This window comes from Bos grunniens, chromosome 17 (genome assembly GCF_055505025.1).
Source record: "Bos grunniens cultivar Pamir isolate PY7600 chromosome 17, Bosgru_T2T1.0, whole genome shotgun sequence".
In the NCBI taxonomy this organism is placed as follows: domain Eukaryota; kingdom Metazoa; phylum Chordata; class Mammalia; order Artiodactyla; family Bovidae; genus Bos; species Bos grunniens.
The window spans coordinates 1,943,672-1,965,376 of record NC_141181.1 but is presented as its reverse complement, the minus strand read 5'-3'; the positions used below and the strand labels follow the sequence as shown (position 1 = coordinate 1,965,376).

General features: G+C 34.9%; 1 protein-coding gene across 4 annotated transcripts in view; it reads right to left on the bottom strand.

Moving 5' to 3' along the window:
• TLL1 (tolloid like 1) overlaps nucleotides 1-21,705 on the bottom strand; it is a 323,151-nt gene that overhangs the window by 121,555 nt on the left and 179,891 nt on the right. For 3 of the 4 annotated variants that reach the window (XR_015144096.1, XM_086346186.1, XM_086346187.1), the window contains exons 6-8: nucleotides 20,262-20,440; nucleotides 13,208-13,313; nucleotides 8,028-8,152 (exon numbers count right to left, since the gene is read on the bottom strand). Coding sequence is in view for 3 of the 4 variants with exons in the window: in XM_086346186.1 (XP_086202312.1) it covers nucleotides 8,028-8,152; nucleotides 13,208-13,313; nucleotides 20,262-20,440 (410 nt within the window). In the remaining variant the exon portion in view is untranslated. Of the gene's footprint in view, nucleotides 1-8,027; nucleotides 8,153-13,194; nucleotides 13,314-20,261; nucleotides 20,441-21,705 lie in introns of those variants that run through there. The other variant, XM_086346188.1, reaches the window with a different exon arrangement.

The following is a 21,705-nucleotide window of genomic DNA, read 5'->3' as shown; positions in this document are numbered from 1 at the left end:
AAAATGAATATAGTTCAAAAATCTAACAAATGTATTATATAACACTTACTTATAATGCAAGAAGTGTGGACAACAGTTGCCAAGTTGTAATCATTTGTGCATTTCCCTCAGTACATGTGGCTATCCCAGGCTACCTGATCCCTATTTCAGAAGATTCTCATAAATTTTCCTGGGCATTTGTTGATTCATGTTCAGGTATAAAAAATAATTTTATAGCTAAAACAACTAAAGGAAAATTAGCAAGGCAAAGATGGCACTACTAAGTTAAATACATAGTCTCTTCATTTACACAGTAATCTATTTAGTATATGGATGAGAACTGAGAAGTTTGACTCATGGCATAATCCCTTGTTGTGTCATACAAGCAAGTCTCAAAACCTTCAACCTCAGTTTTCTGTTCTTTAAAGTGGCTATCTCATTAATATATACTTCATAAAGTTGTTTTGTAGGGGTCAAGTATTGTGATGCCCAAAGTCCTCTATTTAACACTTAGATACCTCTGACACAGGTAGGGAAACTGTGGGCTTAATTTTTATAATGTATCTTTGAGCTAAAAAAGAAAACCCAGTCTTATGTAAGAGAAAAAAAAAACATAAATATACAAAGAAAAATTATCATCAGTCTCCCAATAAAAATCATTCTAAAAACAATTTACAAATTGAATTTTCATCTCTGTAGGCAGATGACATGATCTTGTATGTACAAAACCATAAAGATTCCACAGACAAAAAAAAAAAAAAAAAAACCAAACTGTTAGAAGTAATAAAAACAATTATACAAAATTGTAGAATATAAAATCAATACACAAAATTCAGTTGCATATCCATTAACTATCAATAAACAATATGAAAATGAAATTAAGAAAATAACTCTTTTTATAAGAAACCCCCCTCAGTAATAAAATATTTAGGAATGAAAGCGGCAAAATAAACTTGAGGCAAAAGACATGAACATTGAAGACTACTAAACATTGACAAAAGAACTTTAAGAGGACACAAAGATGTGTTCATGGATTGGAAAACTTAATATTGTTAAAATATTATCCATCCTAGTCAAAGCACGGATAAATTTCTAAAATTCAATGCAATCCCTATCAAATTCCCAGTGGCATATTTTTGTAGAAATGGGAGGAAAAGTCTTAAAATTCATGTAGAATCACAAATCCTAAATAGCCAAAACAATGTTGAGGGAAAACAAAAAAACAGAGCTGGAAGCTTCATTGTTCTTAACCTCAAAACATACTACGAATTAAACCAATACAATGTTGTAAAGAAAAAAAATTAAAAAAAAAGTATGATACTGGCATAAGAGAGGCATATAGACCAATGGGACAGAATAAAGAGCCAAAAATAAACCCACACCTAAACAGTAAAATGGGATCTTTGATAAAGGTGCCAAGATCTTTCAATGGTGCAAAGATAGTCTCTTCTATAAATGGTGTTAGGGAAACTAGATACATACATACAAGAGAATAAAATTGAACCCATTTTTCCACTATCCACAAAAATCAACTCATAAGACTGATCTATACATCAGTGTCTCTTTTGCTGTCTTGTACACAGGGTTATTGTTATCATCTTTCTAAATTCCATATATATGCATTAGTATACTGTATTGGTGTTTTTCTTTCTGGCTTACTTCAGTCTTATGGACTCTGTTGGAGAGGGAGAGGGTGGGAAGATTTGGGAGAATGGCATTGAAACATGTATAATATCATGTATGAAACGAGTTGCCAGTCCAGGTTCGATGCATGATACTGGATGCTTGGGGCTTTTGCACTGGGACGACCCAGAGGGATGGTATGGGGAGGGAGAAGGGAGGAGGGTTCAGGATGGAAAACACATGTATACCTGTGGCGAATTCATTTTGATATTTGACAAAAAAAATACAATATTGTAAAGTTTAAAAATAAAATAAAAAATTTAAAACAATCAACTCAAAGTGGATTAAAGATCTAAAAGTAAGACCCCAAATTGTAAAATTCCCAGAAGAAAAACATAGGTGAAAAACATCATAACAGAGGTCTTGGCAATGATTGCTTAGATATGAAACCAAAAGCACAGATAATAAGAGTGAAAATAGACAAGGGGGACAACAGCAAGCTAAACAACTATGTAGCAAAGGAAAGAATTGATAAAATGAAAAGAAATCTTTGGAATGGAACATTTGCAAATCATGCATCTGATAAGGGGTTAGTATCCAAAACACAGAAGGAACTTACCAAACAACAAAACAAACCCCAAGTAACCAAATTTTAAAATGGGCAAAGGACTTGAATAGACATTTCTCCACAGAACACACACAAGTGGCCAATAGATACATGAAAAAAGTGCTCAGTGTCACTAATAATCAGAGAAGTGAAAATCAAAACCACAATGAGCTATCACCTCACAATGGCTGGTTGGCCATTATTAAAAAAAAAAAAACAGAAATAGCAAGTGTTGGTGAGGATGTAGAGAAACCACTTTACACTACTGTTAGGAATGTAAAATGGTGCGGCCACTGTGGAAAACAATGTGGAGTTTCCTCAGAAATAATAAATAGAACTACCAAATTATACAGCAACTTTACTTCTGGTACTTGATGCAAAAGAATTGAAAATAAAGTGTTGAAGAAATATGTATACTCACATATTCATTTAAAGTATTACTGAGAGTAGCCATAGAAACAAACTGCCTTATCATTAGATGAATGAATAAATAAAACATGGTGTATGCATACAATGAAATATTATTCGACCTTAAAACAGAAAGAAATCTGTCATGTGCTACAACAGGGATGAACCTTGAGGACCTAATTCTAGTGAAATAGGCTAGGCATACACAAAAAGACAAATGTCACATGAGATTTCTAAAGAGATCTGCTGTTTAACAATGTGTACATAATTGACAGCACTGTACTGTACAATAAAATTTTGTTAATAGGACATATGTTATATGTGTTTCATCAAAATTTAAAATTATTAATAATAAAAAGTAAACCTAAATATTGTATGATCCATCTCACTTGTGCAACAGATGGTTCTCATGTGTGCTTTACCTTCCAAGATAGAAAATTGTTTTTGAATTATATAAATGCTTCTTGGATTGTGTGTGGCTGAGAAATTATTACAAATTCATATGTTATAATAACATGATTAAATTTATAGTTGTTTGTATTCCCATCTACAGATATTTTTTGTAGCAAATGTCTATAATATCCACCAGATATCAGGATTGAGAATAACTTTTCCATATTCTAAAAGAATATCTTTATAATGTTACTAACTCAAAAAAAGTACAATAACTTGTAGTAGACAAATCTCTTCCCTCAAAATCTTGATAAACTAGAGAGTAGGGAAAGAAATAAAACTATATCTAAACAACTTAGCACTACCTAATTAACTTCATACATCCATTGCTCTCTCAAACTTCTAAATGTAATAAATAAAATATAGATTTAAAATGATTTTAAGGTAAGAAATGTTAAAATGAAATACTGTCATCTGAGCCATAATGGTGAAATTAATTACTGAAATATTTTAAAATATATTTCAACAGTAACTCCCTAGCCAAGTCCGATACCAGTTCCAAGAAGTCTTCCTCATTCCATGGTGCAGCTCAGTTCAGGTACCCCTCTCAGAACTGCTTTAGCATCCTTTTACTGATGAGATTTACTTCCTTGACAAGTAACATTGTCTGGAGAATTGTACAGATGATTGGCTATTTGTGTGCATAATCTGTGCTTCCTTCTACCTAGCCATAATATCTGGTGTAGTACCTTTCACATATTAAAGCAACTATTTCATTCATACAGCAACTACTTACTGAGCACTTAATTAATATTTAATTGATATGTAGATGCTGCTGCTGCTACTGCTGCTAAGTCGCTTCAGTCGTGTCTGACTCTGTGTGACCCCATAGACGGCAGCCCACCAGGCTCCCCCGTCCTTGGGATTCTCCAGGCAAGAACACTGGAGTGGGTTGCCGTTTCCTTCTCCAATGCATGAAAGTGAAAAGTGAAAGGGAAGTTGCTCAGTCGTGTCCGACTCTTTGCGACCCCATGGACTGCAGCCCACCAGGCTCCTCCGTCCATGGGATTTTGGCAAAAAGTGAAGAGGAACTAAAAAGCCTCTTGATTAGGGTAAAAGAAGAGAGTGAAAAATCTGGCTTGAAACTTAACGTTAAAAAAACTAAGATCATGGCAACTTCTGGAGGCCCCTGGGGCTCCCCTGATAGCTCAGCTGGTAAAGAGTCCGCCTGCAATGCAGTATACTGACCCGACTCAATTCCTGGGTCAGGAACATCCACTGGAGAACCCCAGAATTCTTGAGCTTCCCTTGTGGCTCAGCTGGTAAAGAATCCTCCAGCAATGCAGGAGACCTGGGTTCGATCCCTGGGTTGGGAAAAAACCCTGGAGAAGGAAAAGGGTATACACTCCAGTATTCTGGCCTGGAGAGTTCCATGGACTGTACTTGGGGTCACAAAGAGTCAGATATGACTGAGTGACTTTCACTTTCACTTTCATGGCATCTGGTCCTATCACTTCATGGCAAATAGAAGAGGAAAATGGGAAAGCAGTGACATATTTTATTTTATTGGGTTCCAAAATCACTGCTAACAGTGACTGCTGCCATGAAATTAAAAGATTCTTGCTCCTTGGAAGGAAAGCTATGACAAACCTAGACAGCATATTAAAAACCAGAGATATCATTTTGCTGACAAAGGTCCGTACAGTCAAAGATATGGTTTTTTCAGTAGTATTGTACAAATGTGAGAGTTCAGCCAGAAAGAAGGCCGAGAGTTGAAGAATTGATGTTTTTGAATGATGGTGCTAAAGAAGACTCTTGAGAGTCCCTTGGACTGCAAAGAGATCAAACCAGTCCATCCTAAAGGAAATCAATCCTGAATATTCATTAGAAGGACTGACGCAGAAGCTGAAGCTCCATTATTTTGGTCACCTAATGTGAACAGCTATCTCATTGGAAAAGACTCATGCTGGAAAGATTGAGGACGGGAGGAGAAGGGGGCAACAGGGAATGAGATGGTTGGATAGCATCACTGACCCAATGGACAGGAGTTTGAGCAAACTCCAGGAGATAGTGAAAGATGGGGAAGCCTGGTTACTGCAGTCCATTGGGTTGCAAAGATTTGGACACATAGTGACTAAACAACTACAAAATACCCTGAGGGAAAAGTCTACTTCCAGTCCTAAAGATTACACTCTAATTGGGAAATGACAAGTGAATTGATGGTTTTAGGAATTAGACATGAAGGCCAGAGCAAATAGGGCATTTACTACCATGGGAATCCTGGGAAATCAGTTTTTAAGTAGGAGGTTACATAGAAGCTAAACCCTGAATATTAATTAGGACTTGGCCAGGAGTCAGTAGGAGTTTTCTGGATTGAGGAAGAAGCAGGAGGTAAGCACACTGTAGTGTCAGGTGCTGGATGAAGTAGAAGGGAGAAACTAGGCTGTAAGTGAAACACCTAGCAAAGAGGCTGGTAAAGAGAGGGGAAAGGAAACCAGTCTTTATGCTGAAATAACCAGAGTAAGATCTGCATATTGAAGTGCCCCTTGAGCAGCAGTATGGCCAGAGAACTAAAGAGATGTAAGAATAGAGGGAAGAGGTTAATTAGGAAGCACTGTAGTAATCCCGACAAAAGGTGAGGATCCCTAGGATAGGGGATTCACTTCAAGAATGTGAGATAGATACCAAGAAGGCAGCAGGACTGATTGGTTGTAGGAAGTGTGGCGGAAAAAGGGGTGAAGAGAGCATGCCCTCCACAGTTTTGCTTGGAACGATCTGTGTGTAGTACTGTCAACTGAACTAAGAAATGTTTTATGAACAAATGGGTCTGTATGAATAAATGAGAAAGTGACTATTTTTTTTTTTGCATGTTGGCAACATATTTGAGCCAATAATTATATATAAACACATATAAGTGATATTCTCTTTGAAATTTCAGAGAATTATATCAGGAATTACAGATTTTCTGTAACTAAAAAGAACCTCATATTAATTTAAAAAATAAATTTAATGTTCAAGTGTTTAAAAAATTGCCAGTATTTAAATTCCCTGCACAATTAAACTGGTCTTCCATCCCTACAACCTCTACACAGATGTACATCCAATAGATGTAGATATTCTGTATATATACTGTATGTTTAACACCACTTTAAAATTTGTAAACCTCTATTGTGACTACATCTATGAGTGACTACACATACACTTTTACATAACATGATTCTAATCTTCAAAAGCCTCTTTATTTTTAGATATTTATTTTTTCTTAATTTCATTATGTTACTTTACATTTAATTGATGAAGATTTACTAAGAGAATATTAGGATTGACAGTTGTATAGGTATGAAATATAAGGCAAAAGGTTATGGGACTATAGAAACACTATATTAAGAGAAAATGCAAATAAAGATCAGAAACTATATTAGAAGAGCTCAGTATCAGGAGTTTAGAAATAAAAAAAAAAGGGGAGTAATCTTAAAATTAGATCAAATAATTGGAGAATATATTTAGAAAATGGGAGTCACAAGGCAAAAAAGGCCCCCCAAAAAAGAGAGACCAAGAGAACAAATGACTTATTTATAAAGACACACCACCACTCACACATCCCAGTGAGTATCTCTTTCACCAGCAGACTGCTGACTACTGGGATAAAGGGAAGATGAGACCATTCTCTGCCCCACGTGGACATTTCTATATGTCAATGAGCAAATATTACATTTTGTGAATGAATCAGCTACCCAATCAGAAAGTTTCCTAGACTGGTACCAATAATCACAGTAAACTTAATTAATGTAACTTCTGAATAATTAAATATATATAAATAAAATTTAAACATGAGAATCTATGTAAACTTCAATGATTAATTTACCCATCTTATCCTGAATGTCTGTATAAATTGGAAAAGCAGACAACTAAAACTTTTAGAACTATTTTACTATTTATGATATTAGTATCTGGAACAAAAACTGAATTTCACAGGTATTAGTTTCCCATAAATAACAACAACAACAAAAAAGTGAAAATGCTGTGTTAAGCAAAATTAAGCATGTTCTTTGATATAGGCTATTTCAAAGCATGTTGCATATACAGGAGGTACTAGGATATGAAGAAATTCCAATTTGAAAGCAGAATCTTTTTTTTTTTTTCCCATTGGGGCATAATTGCTTTATCTTTTCTTAGACCAGTAAGGCATTAGTGATCCCTTGGAACATTGTTATTAAGACCTGTCTTTAATCTTTTTTCACAAACTTATCTAATAGGAAACATATTAACAAACTAGCAAACAAACATAAAAACAAACTAGTAGTTCACTAGTAACATGATTAGAACTTTGTTTTTTGCAACGAAGTTATAAATTCCACCTAATGAAATTTAAATTTATATACTGTTAATGATCAGTTCAGTTGCTCAGTCGTGTCCGACTCTTTGCGACCCCATGAATTGCAGCACGCCAGGCTTCCCTGTCCATCACAAACTCCCGGAGTTCACTCAGACTCATGTCCATCGAGTCAGTGATGCCATCCAGCCATCTCATCCTCTGGCGTCCCCTTCTCCTCCTGCCCCCAATCCCTCCCAGCATCAGAGTCTTTTCCAATGAGTCAGCTCTTCTCATGAGGTGGCCAAAGTACTAGTACTTGCTACAAAAGATCATTCAGGATCGAATTCTGAAGTTGAAATAAAGGATATTCTTGTTATGTTGGCAAGGAAACTCATAATTTGACTATGAAATCATGCAACTATTTAATAACAATTATATTTTTTTATTCATTAAATTAAAGGAAATAAAGCTTACTATCCCTGCTTTTGAAATTTGATTTCTAGCAATTTGTTTTTAATTATACCAATGGGTATTCCAGAGTTCTCTTCTATTTCATTTTATGATTAGTAACTTTGAACTGAGCATCTCAGTTACTCGTGAGCATGAAAAGAGACAAGTAAAGAGCTGAGTTAATTGTGGCTCATTCATCTGGAAAAGCACTATCAGACTCAATTATGCTTCTGAGTTTGGGTGGTGCAGTACCTGGACATCTATACAGCTTTCTTGCCTGTGCAATATCTCCTTTGCTTAAGCGGGTTCTCTGACCAATTGCTGGACGAATGCCATTATCATCACGTGAGGGGAGAATGGTATCCAGAAACATCCCCCTGAAAAAAAAAATCAGAAACAAGTCACACATAAGTCATCAAATTAAGACACATATGCCTTACAAATATATATATTTTTCAAACTCAAACCAATCAAAGGAGAAATATATCAGTGTTTAGATTTAAACTGTGTGTCTGTCTTTTAAAATACTTTAATCAAAGTAGAAAAAAATCGTGTGCTAAATGTGTATGATGAACTTGGATTGGCAATCTATTTCACATATGGTAATATACATGTTTCAGTGCTATTCTTTCAAATTATCCCTCCCTACCTTCTCCCATAGAGCCCCAAAGTCTGTTCTTTACACCTCTGTCTTTTTTGATGTCTTGCATGTAGGGTTGTCATTACTACCTTTCTAAATTCCATATATATGCATTAACATACTGTATTGGTGTTTTTCTTTCTGTCTTACTTCACTCTGTATAAGCCGGTACACTGGGATGACCCTGAGGGATGGGATGGGGAGGGAGGTGGGAGGGAGGTTCAGGATGGGGGACACATGTACACCCATGGCTGATTCATGTCAATGCATGGCAAAAACCACCACAATACTGTAAAGTAATTAGCTTCCCATTAAAATAAAATAATTTTAAAAATGTATATGGTGAGTATAAAGTTAGTGGTGGCATTCAAATTTTCCCTAGAAAAAGTATATATTTTTTTCAAAATCTAAAATTCATTTTTTAAATTTATTTTTAATTGGAGAATACTTACTTTATGATACTGTGTTGGTTTCTGCCATATACCAACATGAATTAGCCATACCTATTTTTGAATCTCCCTCCCACTTCCCACCCCATCCTACACCTCTAGGTTGTCACAGAGAATTAGATTTGAGTTGTGTGTGTCATAAAGCAAATTCCCATTATTTTACATATGGTAATATATATATTTCAAAGCTATTTTCTCAATTTTGCCACCCTCTCCTCCCTCAGTTTCTACAATCTGTTCTTTATGTCTGCATCTCCCTTGCTGTGCTGCAAATAGGTTCATCAGTATCATCCTTTCTAGATTACATATATATGCTTTAATATATATTTGTCTTTCTAACTTACTTCATTACTTCACTTTGTATAATAAGCTCTATTATTATAATATGCTCTATAGTGAGGCTCCATCTCATTAGATCTGACTCAAATGCACTAGTTTTATAGGTGAGTAATATTCCACTGTACCACAACTTCTTTATCCATTCATCTGTAGATGGACATCTAGGTTGCAGCCATATCCTACCTATTGTAAATAGTGATGAGATGACCACTGGGATTCATGTGTCTTTTTCAAATATTTTTTCCTCAGTATATGCCCAGTAGTGAGATTGTTAGGTCATATGGTAGACTTATTCCTAGTTTTTTTTAAGGAATCTCCGAGTGGTTCTCCGTAGTGGCTGCATCAATTTACATTCCCACCAACAGTGCAAGAGAGTTCCCTTTTCTCCACACCCTCTCTAACATTTATTGTTTGTAGATTTTTTTAATGATGGTTATTCTGACCAGTGTGAGATGGTACTTCATTTAGTTCTGATTTGCATTTCTCTAATAATGAGGGATATTGAGCATTATCTTTTCATGTGTTCATTAGCCATCTGCATGTCTTCTTTGGAGAGATGTTCACTTTTTGATTGGTTTGTTTGTTTTTCTGGTTTTGAGCTGCATGAATAGGTTGCATATTTTAGAGACTAATCATTTGTCAGTTGTTTCATTTGCTATTATTTTCTCCAATTGAGGATTTTCATTTCACCTTATTTACAGTTACCTTCACTGTGGAAAAACATTTAGCTTAATTAGGTCTCATTTGTTTATTTTTGTTTTTACTTCCATTGCTCTAGGAGGTGGGTCAGAGAGGATCTTGCTGTGACTTATGTTAAAGTGTGTTCGGCCTATGTTTTCCTCTAAGAGTTTTATAGATTTTGGTTTTATATTTAGATATTTAATCCATTTGGAGTTTATTTTTGTTAGGAAATGTTCTAATTTCATTCTTTTACATGTATCTGTCCAGTTTTCCCAGCATCATGTATTGAAGAGACTATCTTTTATCCATCATATATTCTTGCCTCCTTTGTCAAAGATAAAGTGCCTATGGCTATGTGGGTTTGTCTCTGGGCTTTCTACCTTTTCCATTGTTCTATATTTCTGTTTTTGTGCCAGTACCATATTATCTTGGTGACTACAGCTTTGTAGTATATTCTGAAGTTGGGAAGGTTGATTCCATTTTTCTTTCTCAAGAATGATCTGGCTATGTGGGGTCTTTTGTGTTTCCATACAAACTGTGAAATTTTTTGGTCTAGTTCTGTGTAATATACTAAAGGTAGTTTGATAAGGATTGCATTGAATCTGTAGATTGCTTTGGGTAGTATAGTCATTTTCACAATATTGATTCTTCCAATCCAAAAACATGGTATATCTCTCCACCTGTTTGTGTCACCTTTGATTTCTTTCATTAGTGTCTTATTGTTTTCTGCATATAGGTCTTTTGTCTCTTTAGGTAGGTTTATTCCTAGATATTTTGTCCTTTTTGTTGCAATGTGAATATAGCAATGATTTCTTGGATATGATACCCAAAGCATAGGATACAAAAGCAAAAATAGGTAAGTGGGATTGCATTTTTAATTAAGAGGCTTGTGCATAGCAAAGCAAACAATAAAAAGAGTGAAAAGGAGATAAAATATTTCCAACATATATATATATATATATATATATATATATATATCAGTTCAGTTCAGTTCAGTCGCTCAGTTGTGTCTGACTCTTTGCAATCACATGGACTGCAGCATGCCAGGCTTCCCTGTCCATCACCAATTCCTGGAGTTTACTCAAACTCATGTCCATTGAGTCAGTGATGCCATCCAACTATATATATATATATATATATATATATATATATATATATATATATCTGATAAGAGACCAGAATACACAAAGAAATCCTATAACTCAACAACAGAAAAATGAAGTAATCTGATGAAAAAATAGGCAGAAGATTTGAATATATATTTTTTCAAAGATGATATACAAATTGTCAAGCATAGAAAAATATTCTCAACATGACTAATCATGCAAATCAAAACCATAAGAGATATTATCTCATACCCATTAGGGTGGCTACTATCAAAACTTGAAAAAATAGAAAAGAAAACATGTTGGTGAGGATATGGAGAAACTGGAACCACACTGTTGATAGATTGCAAAATAGTGCAGCATCTATGAAAAAATTGATTGAGGTTCTTCAAAAAACAATCATAGAACTACCATACATTCCAGCAATCTCACTTCTCTGTATATATCCAAAAGAAAGGAAAACAGGCTCTTGAAGAGATATTCACATACACATGTTCATGGTAGCACTATTCACAGTAGCCAAGAGGTGAAAGCAACTCGGATATCCATGAACAAATGAATGAATAAACAAAGTGTCAATATATATCCAATGGAATATTATTCAGCCTTAAAATGGAAGGAAATTTTGCTGCATGCTACAACATAGATGAACCTTAAGGATTTTATGCTAGGTGGGGAAAAAACAACAGTCACAGAATGATAAATATTGTGCAATTTTACTTGGTACCTAAACTAGCCAAATTCATAGAAACAGAAAGTAGACAAGTGGTTATCAGAGGTTGGGGTAGGGGTGCGGAGAGTGGAGAGTTTAATGAATGGATATAGGGTTTCAGCTTTGCAAGATGAAAAGTTTCTGGAGATCTGTTTCATAACAATGTGAATGAACTTAATACTATCAAATTGTACATTTAAAAATAGATAATATGGTACATTTGATATTGTGTGTGTGTGTGTTAGTCACTCAGTTGTATCCGACTCTTTGTGACCCCATGGACTGTAGCCCACCAGGCTCCTTTTTCCATGGGATTCTCCAGGCAAGAATATTGGAGTGGGTTGCCATTGATATTGAGATTTCTTTATTATAATAAAAAAAACTTTCAAATACTTTGAAGGTGGTGCCTGAGAACTGTGCCAAATATTTCCTCTCCTGTAATTTTTATTTCACTGTATGTATGAGTTAATAATCATCTTTAAAATCAGGAAAAAAAATGTGAATTGGATCAGTTCTTCTCACAGATACATACAGTTTCTTTCACTATAGGAATATAAGTTTATTTAGGAAAAGTGACTACCCAAATTTTGAAACAATAAGAAAACTGATATGTCAAGGCTAGTCGTCATGCAACACCAAGGTAGGTGTAGGGGGTGATAAACTGCATGAACCTTGTGGTTTATGGAAAAGCAACCATTTAAAGACACAAAAGGAGTACAGAATAAGGGAAAATGTGTGTTTCAGATTGAAACATTGCCTTTAAACATAAACATTAATGAGTTGTGAAATGCACATCATGATAAAAAAAGAATGAGTGGAATGGACATATGAGTGTAAAATGGGTATAAAATGGGAAAAAAAGAGATGACTTAAACAGCTTCATATTACTTACCTGGAAACTATTGCCTTGATGATAACTTCTTTAGAGTGAAATAGATCAAAACTCAAATTTATTACACTCTTAAAATTAGCATTCAGTCACTAACAAAATAATTCTAAGATTAGGAAATGGCAGAATTCTAAATTATATGAAGCAAAATATCTTTCTAAAATGTTTTCTGAGAATTATTTTACTATAGCTATTTTCAAGTATAATTAGTACTTGAGCAACAGAAAATATACAATAAAAACACAAATCACAAAAAGAATATAACATTCCAATTCAACAACTGAGCTCTGTATTTGCAATGCCTAATTTCTATTAACAGTGCTTGCCAATTTAACATGCTGATTGGTTTGGTAATCATTTCAATTGAACTTTTGTATGATTAGTAATATTAAATAATTTATACCATTAAAATTTTTACTTTGAATATATTTTGATAAGAAATGTGTTTTTAAAATCTCAAATGCCTGGTATTGGCTATAAATACCAAGCAAGTATTTTTTGTACTCTACAGCAGCAATATTTAAAAGTTGTTCTAGTTCTATGCTAAGCCTACTTTGTAAGGAGCCACACAGAGGAAAGGAATTAAAAGTCAAGAGGTATAACCTGAGACTCCAACCTTGAGAAGGTGTTCCTAGCATAATGCATGATGCTGTCAAAATCATAGCTTTCTCCGAGTGAGTTCACTTCCGCAGGCTCCATCTTCAGAAAATTGTACTCTTGACCTAGGAATCAGGCACAGGAAATGTTTCAGAAACCTCTTAACAGACAGAAAAGAGAACAGAAGAACCCTCCCAGTCCTCTAACTCCTCTCTACCGAAAGCTAATCACTGAGCTTCATGACCCTGCATTTACAAACAAACACCCAAGTACACGCAAAAGAGGACACCCCCACTCCAGTACTCTTGTCTGGAAAATCCCATGGACAGAGGAGCCTGGTAGGCTGCAGTCCATGGGGTCGCTAAAAGTTGGACAAGACTGAGCGACTTCACTTTCACTTTTCACTTTCATGCATTGGAGAAGGAAATGGCAACCCACTCCAGTGTTCTTGCCAGGGACGGGGGAGCCTGGTGGGCTGCCATCTATGGGGTCGCACAGAGTCGGACACGACTTAAGTGACTTAGCAGCAGCAGCAGCAGCGCCACTATGTACACTTGAATATCAGCCTAAAAGAATATTAGTGAATTTCATTAAGAAGTTAATTTTCACACTGTTCATGCAGTTCTCGAGGCAAGAATACTGAAGTGGGTTGCCATTCCTTTCTCTAGTGGACCACGTTTTGACTATGCCAAAGCCTTTGATTATGTGGATCACAACAGACTGTGGAAAATTCTTCCAGAGATGGGAATACCAGACCACCTTACTTGCTTCCTGAGAAATCTGTATGCAGGTCAAGAAGCACCAGTTAGAACCAGACGTGGAACAACAGACTGGTTCCAAATTGGGAAAGGAGTAACTCAAGGTGTAAATTGCCACCCTGCTTATATAACTTATATGCAGAGTACATCATGGGAAATGCCAGGCTAGATAAGCACAAGCTGGAACCAAGACTGCCAGGAAAAAATATCAATAACCTCAGATATGCAGATGACACCACCCTTATGGCAGAAAGTGAGGAAGAACTAAAGAGCTTCTTAAAGAAAGTGAAGAGAAGAATGAAAAAGTTGGCTTAAAACTCAACATTCCAAAAACTAAGATCATGGCAACTGGTGACATCACTTCATGGCAAATAGATGGGGAAACAGTGAAAGATTATTTTTTCTGGGCTCCAAAATCACTGCATATAGTGATTGCAGCGATGAAATTAAAAGACACTTACTCCTTGGAAGAAAAGCTATGACCAACCTAGACAGCACATTAAAACGCAGAGACATTACTTGGCCAACAAAGGTTCATCTAGTCAAAGCTATGGTTTTTTTCAGTAGTCATGTATGGATGTGAGAGTTGGACTATAAAGAAAGCTGAGTGCCAAAGAATTGATGCTTTTGAACTGTGGTGTTGGAGAAGACTCTTGAGAGTCCCTTGGACTGCAAGGAGGTCAAGCCAGGCAATCCTAAAGGAAATCAGTCCTGATTATTCATTGGAAAGACTAATGCTGAAACTGAAACTTCAATACTTTGGCCACCTGATGTGAAGAACTGACTCATTGGAAAAGACCCTGATGCTGGGAAAGATTGAAGGCAGGAGGAGAAGGGGATGACAGAAGATGATATGGTTGGATGGCATCACCGACTCAATGGACATGAGTTTGAGCAAGCTCCAGGAGTTGGTGATGGACTTGGAAGCCTGGCATGCTGCAGTCCATGGGATCGCAAAGAGTTGGACATGACTGAGCAACTGAACTGAACTGAATAAGTTAATTTTGGCAAAAAGGTAGATTACCAAAAGCATACTTTGATTTTTCTTTGTATAGTCTTTTACTTTCTCTTAATATTGTTTTTTTAAAAAAATGACTATTTTTTTTTCAATATTGTGATGATAAAAGCTATGCTTTTTACCAAATGAGTTTCCCACTCTCTCTTATGACTCTATTGGCTTAGATAAATAAATCTTCCTATTTGTATTAAATGATTTCTATGAAACAATGGGAAATATTATATGTTGTATATACACACATTTCAAATGTTTGCTATGTGAATTTGTCACTAAAGATGAAATAACAACAGAATGTTTCACTCAAAACTGAAACAAGATTCTCTTTGATGAAAAGGAAGCTCTAATCAGAAGGCTTTTTAGAAGAATATGCTTCCAGATTTAATTTTTCTTTTTTTACTTTTCATGACTGCCATTTTAACTTATGGACATCTTCACATTAACAGATTTCTCAATTGCCTCTTTGTATCTGTATTGTAATATTATTTCTTGAAATCTGAAAAGAACATAGTGTTAAATGTGTAGATCTACATTAGTGGTTCAAGAAATGTTTCCTCAGATAGAGTTTAGGTTTCACTGATCCATTTTTCACAATTTCAGCAGCCAAAGAAGGCTGTTTTTATGGCTCATTCTGAAACATCTAAATGTAAAGTTGAGGTATTAAGATTCCAAATTCAAGGTTGGAGTCCAGAACAGAACTATTACAATGTTTATGCAATTATTTAAATTTTATTCCAATTGTTATATTATTACTAAATCTGAAAATATCACGTTAAAAAGTTTCCCAAAAGCTAATAAAGAGAGTGAGTGATGTACAGAGCATAATACCTTTGGTACGGGTGATAAGAAGACTGACATACTCGTTCAGTCGCTCAGTCCTGTCCAACTCTTTGCGACCCCATGGACTGCAGCACTCCAGGCTTCCCTGTCCATCACCAACTCCTGGAGCTTACTCAAACTCATGTCCATCGAGTCAGGGATGCCATCCAACCATCCCATCCTCTGTCATCCCCTTCTCCTCCCACCTTCAATCTTTCCCAACATCAGGGTCTTTTCAATGAGTCAGTTTTTTGCATCAGGTGGCCAAAGTATTGGAGTTTCAGCTTTAGCATCAGTCTTTCCAGTGAATATTCAGGACTGATTTCCTTTAGGATAGATTAGTTCGATCTCCTTGCAGTCCAAAGGACTCTCAAGAGTTTTTTCCAACACCACAGTTCAAAAGCATCAGTTATTCTGTGCTCAGCTTTCTTTATAGTCCAACTCTCACATCCATTCATGACTACTGGAAAAAACATGGCTTTGACTAGATGGACCTTTGTTGGCAAAGTAATGTCTCTGTTTTTTAATGTGCTGTCTAGGTTGGTCACAGCTTTTCTTCCAAGGAGTAAGTGTCTTTTAATTTCATGACTGCATTCACCATCTGCAGTGATTTTGGAGCCCCCCAAAATCACTTAAGCATTAAAGATGCAACAATCAGCCTTAAGTTGTAGAACCTGTAGCCCAGAGTAAAGTGTTTTGTGCTTAGTCACTTCAGTCATGTCCAGTTCTCTCTGACTCTGTGGACCATGGTCTGCCAGGCTCTTCTGTGCATGGGATTCTCCAGGCAAGAATACTGGAGTTGGTTGCCATTTCCTTCTCTAAAAGTGTTTTAGTTCACCTTTACAATGAATTCACACATTAAATAGTCTTCAGTGAACTAACAGACCAAATAATGAGATACATGTTCTACAAATCTCTGTGGCTATTATTACTCTTCTCAGGAAATACTTTACATTGTCTTTAACCTCTGATAGAAGCAAGTGTTATAACTCTACCCTTCATTAAAAAATAGTAAGTATATTTTAGTATATCCAATTCTAAGTGTGATGTTTATAAAGCTATGGAGCTGATTTTATTAATATTAACCTGTAATCTACTGGATATTTCAACTTCCAAGCACAATATGTGAATATACTCCTTAAGTAAAGCAAAATGTTTCATAAAAATTTCTGACAGTGGAACATGAAGCAACTTTAGTAATACTTTCTGAAGCATATAATTGAGCATTTACCACGTATGTGACATAGTGGTCAAAAAGAACACAGCCATATATGGACTCTGTAAAGAAAATTAGACTTATTTTATGAAAGAAGGGAAAAGAAAATCAGAGACACAGAGCACCAGAGAACTCATCCTAAACAATTTTTTTAAAAAAAATGAAAAGCCTCATTCTTGAAGGCCTCTTCTAAAATGGCTTAAAACTAATCTAAAAGTAATCCAATCCTTGTACAAAACTGGCTCCTATCGTACATACTCACTAATTTTGCATATGAATGCAAAGCTAAAGTTGACACTTACCAGACATTGCCCTAGAATAACACTTGATCTTAAGTTTCTGAGTAAGTCACAGATCTGTTGAAAGTTATTCTCCAACATGAATTCTTTCATATTAGAATTACAATCAGCCTTCAGTATCTGCATAAGATTGGTTCTAGGAACCTCTTGGATACCAAAATTTGTGGATGCTTAAGTCCTTTATATAAAATGGTTTAGTACAATGAATAAATTTTGATTCAAAGGTTGGTTGAATCTATGGATGCAAAACCCTACAAATATAGAGGGCCAACAGTTCATACATACAAATTATTGCAAGTGAATGAGAAAAGTGAGAATAGTCACATGTTGAGAATATTGCTGAATCCAAAAACAGGTGACAAAATGTGCACAGAGTTCCAAATACTCAGAACATCTCACTAAATAAATTACTCTTTTCTGTCAACCTGAATAGTGACTCAACGACAACAAAAAAGAAAAGCCATAATTAGTTTAGCACTATGTTAAGTATTATATATTTACATGCTTTTTTATACATTTCTTGCTTGTTGTAGGTATGTAAATTTATGTTGAACCAGAGTCCTAATTTTAAGAGCAAGAAACATTCTTGGAAGTTACTTCCTTTATAAGTTATTTTGTCAACATAATAGAGGAAACTTAACTGTAGTTAATAGAAAACTTTTTCTCATTTAATTGGTAGTTGGAGTAATCATCAGAAATACTATTTCCTCTTTGTCTCCCAGTGATAAAAAAGTATTAGATGAACCTTGATAGCTGCTCAGGAGTTAGTCTTCCATACTGAGAGTACAGATTTTATTTACTTCTCTTTCAACACTACAGAATACTTCTTTATTCTTGAAATGATCTCTTCCCTGTAACATTACACTCATTAAATTTTCTCCTACCCCTTAGACCAAACTTAATCGTTTGAGAGATTTTCTCCAACTGTAACTTAAATGCTGCTATTCCCCGTATTCTACCTGAAATCTTATTTCCTTCTTTCTCCAACATTTTCCTAAACAGTCAAATCCTGTATCAAATTCCTTTCTAGATATGTCCTAAAGTCTAGATTCACCTTTCCTGTGTCTGCTAAATATCTCTACTTCATTCATCTGAAGGCTTCTCAAATTCAAACATATGCTAAATGAAATTATTATTTGTCTTTTCCCTCTTAAGAGTATTTTGCTTTTTGTTTTATCCATATTTCTTAGCTTACTTCATTTAATGGTGCCGCCACTCACCCTGTTGCCTAAAATAAAACTTTGAAGATCTTCCTTCACATCCTTCATATAGTGCTTCTCTTAAAATATTTTTGAAATGTTATTTCCTCATCTTCTTGGTCTACACCACCCTAACTGAGGACTCAGTCACCTCTTGTAGACTACTTATTTAAGCTTCTAATAGGTTCATTCTCCCTACTCCCATAACCCCATTCTCAGTTAATAATACCTACAAGCTGAAAGAAATCTTTTTCTCTTTTACATCTGAACTTGTTCTGCTTTCAATCCTTTGATTATTCTACAGTAGCTAGAGGATAAAATCTCTAGGATAAAAGCCAGGATAAATTTCCTGGCTTCTTATAGAAAATCCTTATGATCTAATCCCCTTTGGTAATTACCAACTAATCTCCCACTTGTAGCTTACTATGCAGCCCTATGAGCAGATGAAAATAATCTAATTATCTGTAATTGTAGCTTTGATCATGATCCTTTTTTTTTTTTCCCAGTTAGATATTCCATCAGTCTTTTCTGAACTTAGAAACCCTTTACTTCTAAATTTCAGTTCTTTTGTGACATCTTCCGGCTTGCTAAAGCACATTTTGTCACACCTTGCTTGGACTGACAGTATTCTCAACATATGACTATTCTCATTTTCTCACTTGTTTACAATGTTTATATATATATATAGGCATAGCTACACTAAGCTCTGTAATTTTCATGAAGTATCTCCAATATCTAATAGTGCCTCAATAAATAATTGGTACAAATATGTTGTGAGCGACTAAATAGGTCAATGCTGTTAATCACAGGAAATTCTTAGGAATTCAATGTTTGTATTAATAACTTAAAACTGGCTATGAATAAGGAAATAACACATGGCCTGCAATGCAGGAGATGCAGGTTTGATCACTGGGTTAGGAAGATCCCCTGGAGAAGGAAATGACAACTCACTCCAATATTCTTGCCTGAGAAATCCCAAGGACAGAGGAGCCTGGCGAGCTATAGTTCATGGGGTTGCAAAAACAGTCAGAAACGACTTAGCGACTAAACAACAATGCTTGAAATACACACAATCTTATAAAACAATTCTAAACAATAGGGGTTTTCTTTTGGCAATTGAAATGTGCTTATCTTTATGAATTTATGAAAGGTAAAACAAATGCAAAACTATAAATGAGGTTATTATTGCACATTAACTGTCAGAGGAAATTAAATTTAAATACATATTAACTACTGAACTACTGACACTTGAAACATTCTTAAGAATTTGTCTTTAGGGTAGTCAAGATTGAGAGAAAATCTCAAGAAAATATTTGGGCTATCCTGGAAATGTCTCACTTTACTGGAATTTTCTCATGGAACTATCTGTGATATAATATAGATTTTTATGGTAGCAGCACATTTTGTGACAAACCCTGGACCCTTTTTAAATCCCAACAACATAAATTATAGAACTAAGGATAGAAAATGCTTTTTGAAAATTTAACAATATTAATTTATGGTTCACCATTTTTTTTGAAAGAACCAAAGATATAAAACAGATAAATCTTAAAAAAAAAAAAAAAGCAAATCTAAAAATAGCATAAGATCATTTGATTTCCAGGAACAAATCAGCACCATAATAGGTATTTTTTAATCAAGGAAAATGTTGAGCCACAATATCAACAAAACCATTCATATTTTGTAAGAAATTAAAATGTAAACAGCACAGTCCTATTAAAAGATGTTTAGTCAGCCTCAAATCTGACTCCCTGTACAGCCCCTCACCTGGCTGGATGTTTTCCCGTATGATAGTCACATGGTTATCTCTGTCTGGCCGCGTGTGCTCATGCCAAAAGCCTATCACATGGCCCAGTTCATGAACGACGATTCCAAATTTATCACAGTTCTTGCCAATAGAGATCGCCTGAGGCCCATTTCCACGCCGACCTACATAGGAGCAGCATCTGGAATAAAGTAGAAAATGTGAATGGTGGTAAACAGGCTGATGACAAGTTAATTATAATCAGGTGAAAATTTGTTAAAATTTCTGGTGAAATATAAAGTACAGCACAGTCAGAGGTAGAACAGTTTTTCATTAATGAACATAGCCAATTTCTAGTAATCCTGGTAAATTTATATGCCAGTCTCTAAATAATCAATTGCAGTGCATTTGTACTAATTTATATATTAGAAGATGTTGGATATGTGCCTTAAATCATTTTTAGGAGTATTTAGAAGATAATAAGATAATAAAATACTTATGGTGATTAATGGCTATTATGCATATAGTTAAACTCAAGACTTCAATTCACATTTATTTCTAATATAATTTCGGTCCCCACAACCCATGTAAATCACTTAGGTTGGTTATCTAGCAATAATACATTATTTCACTATTAAGCATAAAAACAAACTTTATTTTTCTACTTTGAGAAAAACAATTAAATTTGTGAAAGATGTTGGTTAATTAAAAAACGAATTATTTCTCCTCCTTATGGGAGAATTTTTTAAAAAGGAAAACTTTTAAAAGAAGTCAATACAGGAAAATTAATTTCAAGAGGCAAATTATCTAGGGTTAATTGTTGACTGGTGAAGAAAAATCAATAACTGCCAAACGGTCAGGTGTGATTAGTCCATTTCACCTTCTGAAAGAATATCTTGGACTGTCAGAATGTGAACTATCCAGAGTATCCTCCTGAAAACTTTCCTCAATTTACTGATGTTTTTACATATTAAATGATACTTTTCTACCCAAAACGTAGAAATTCCATTTTGTGTGTGTGCATACATGAAATGTGTCAGTGTGCATGAAAGAGTGTGTACACACATGCAAGCTTGGACACATAAGGACATTGACTCCAAAATAAGTTTTAAATGTACAATAATACAGTAACTACAACTAGAGCTATCAATAAAATTACACTTAAAACTTCAACAATTAGGGTTTACATTAAAATAGCTTATCTAAGAGCCACCCTTCTGGAGAGCCATACAGGACATAAATAATTGGTCTTGAATAGATGGGGATTATGATGTGCCAGACACCAAAACCTTTTTCTAATTTTTTAAGTTAAAAGAGGAAATTGTTCAAAATTAATTTGCCAAAATATTATAAAATGCACGTCATTAAGTTCAGTTTTCAGAGAAAGAACTTTTGGTAGTCTTTTTGAGTGTTACAAATATTTGTCATTCCTATTATTTCTGTAGGCTTTAAATGATTAAATGTCTT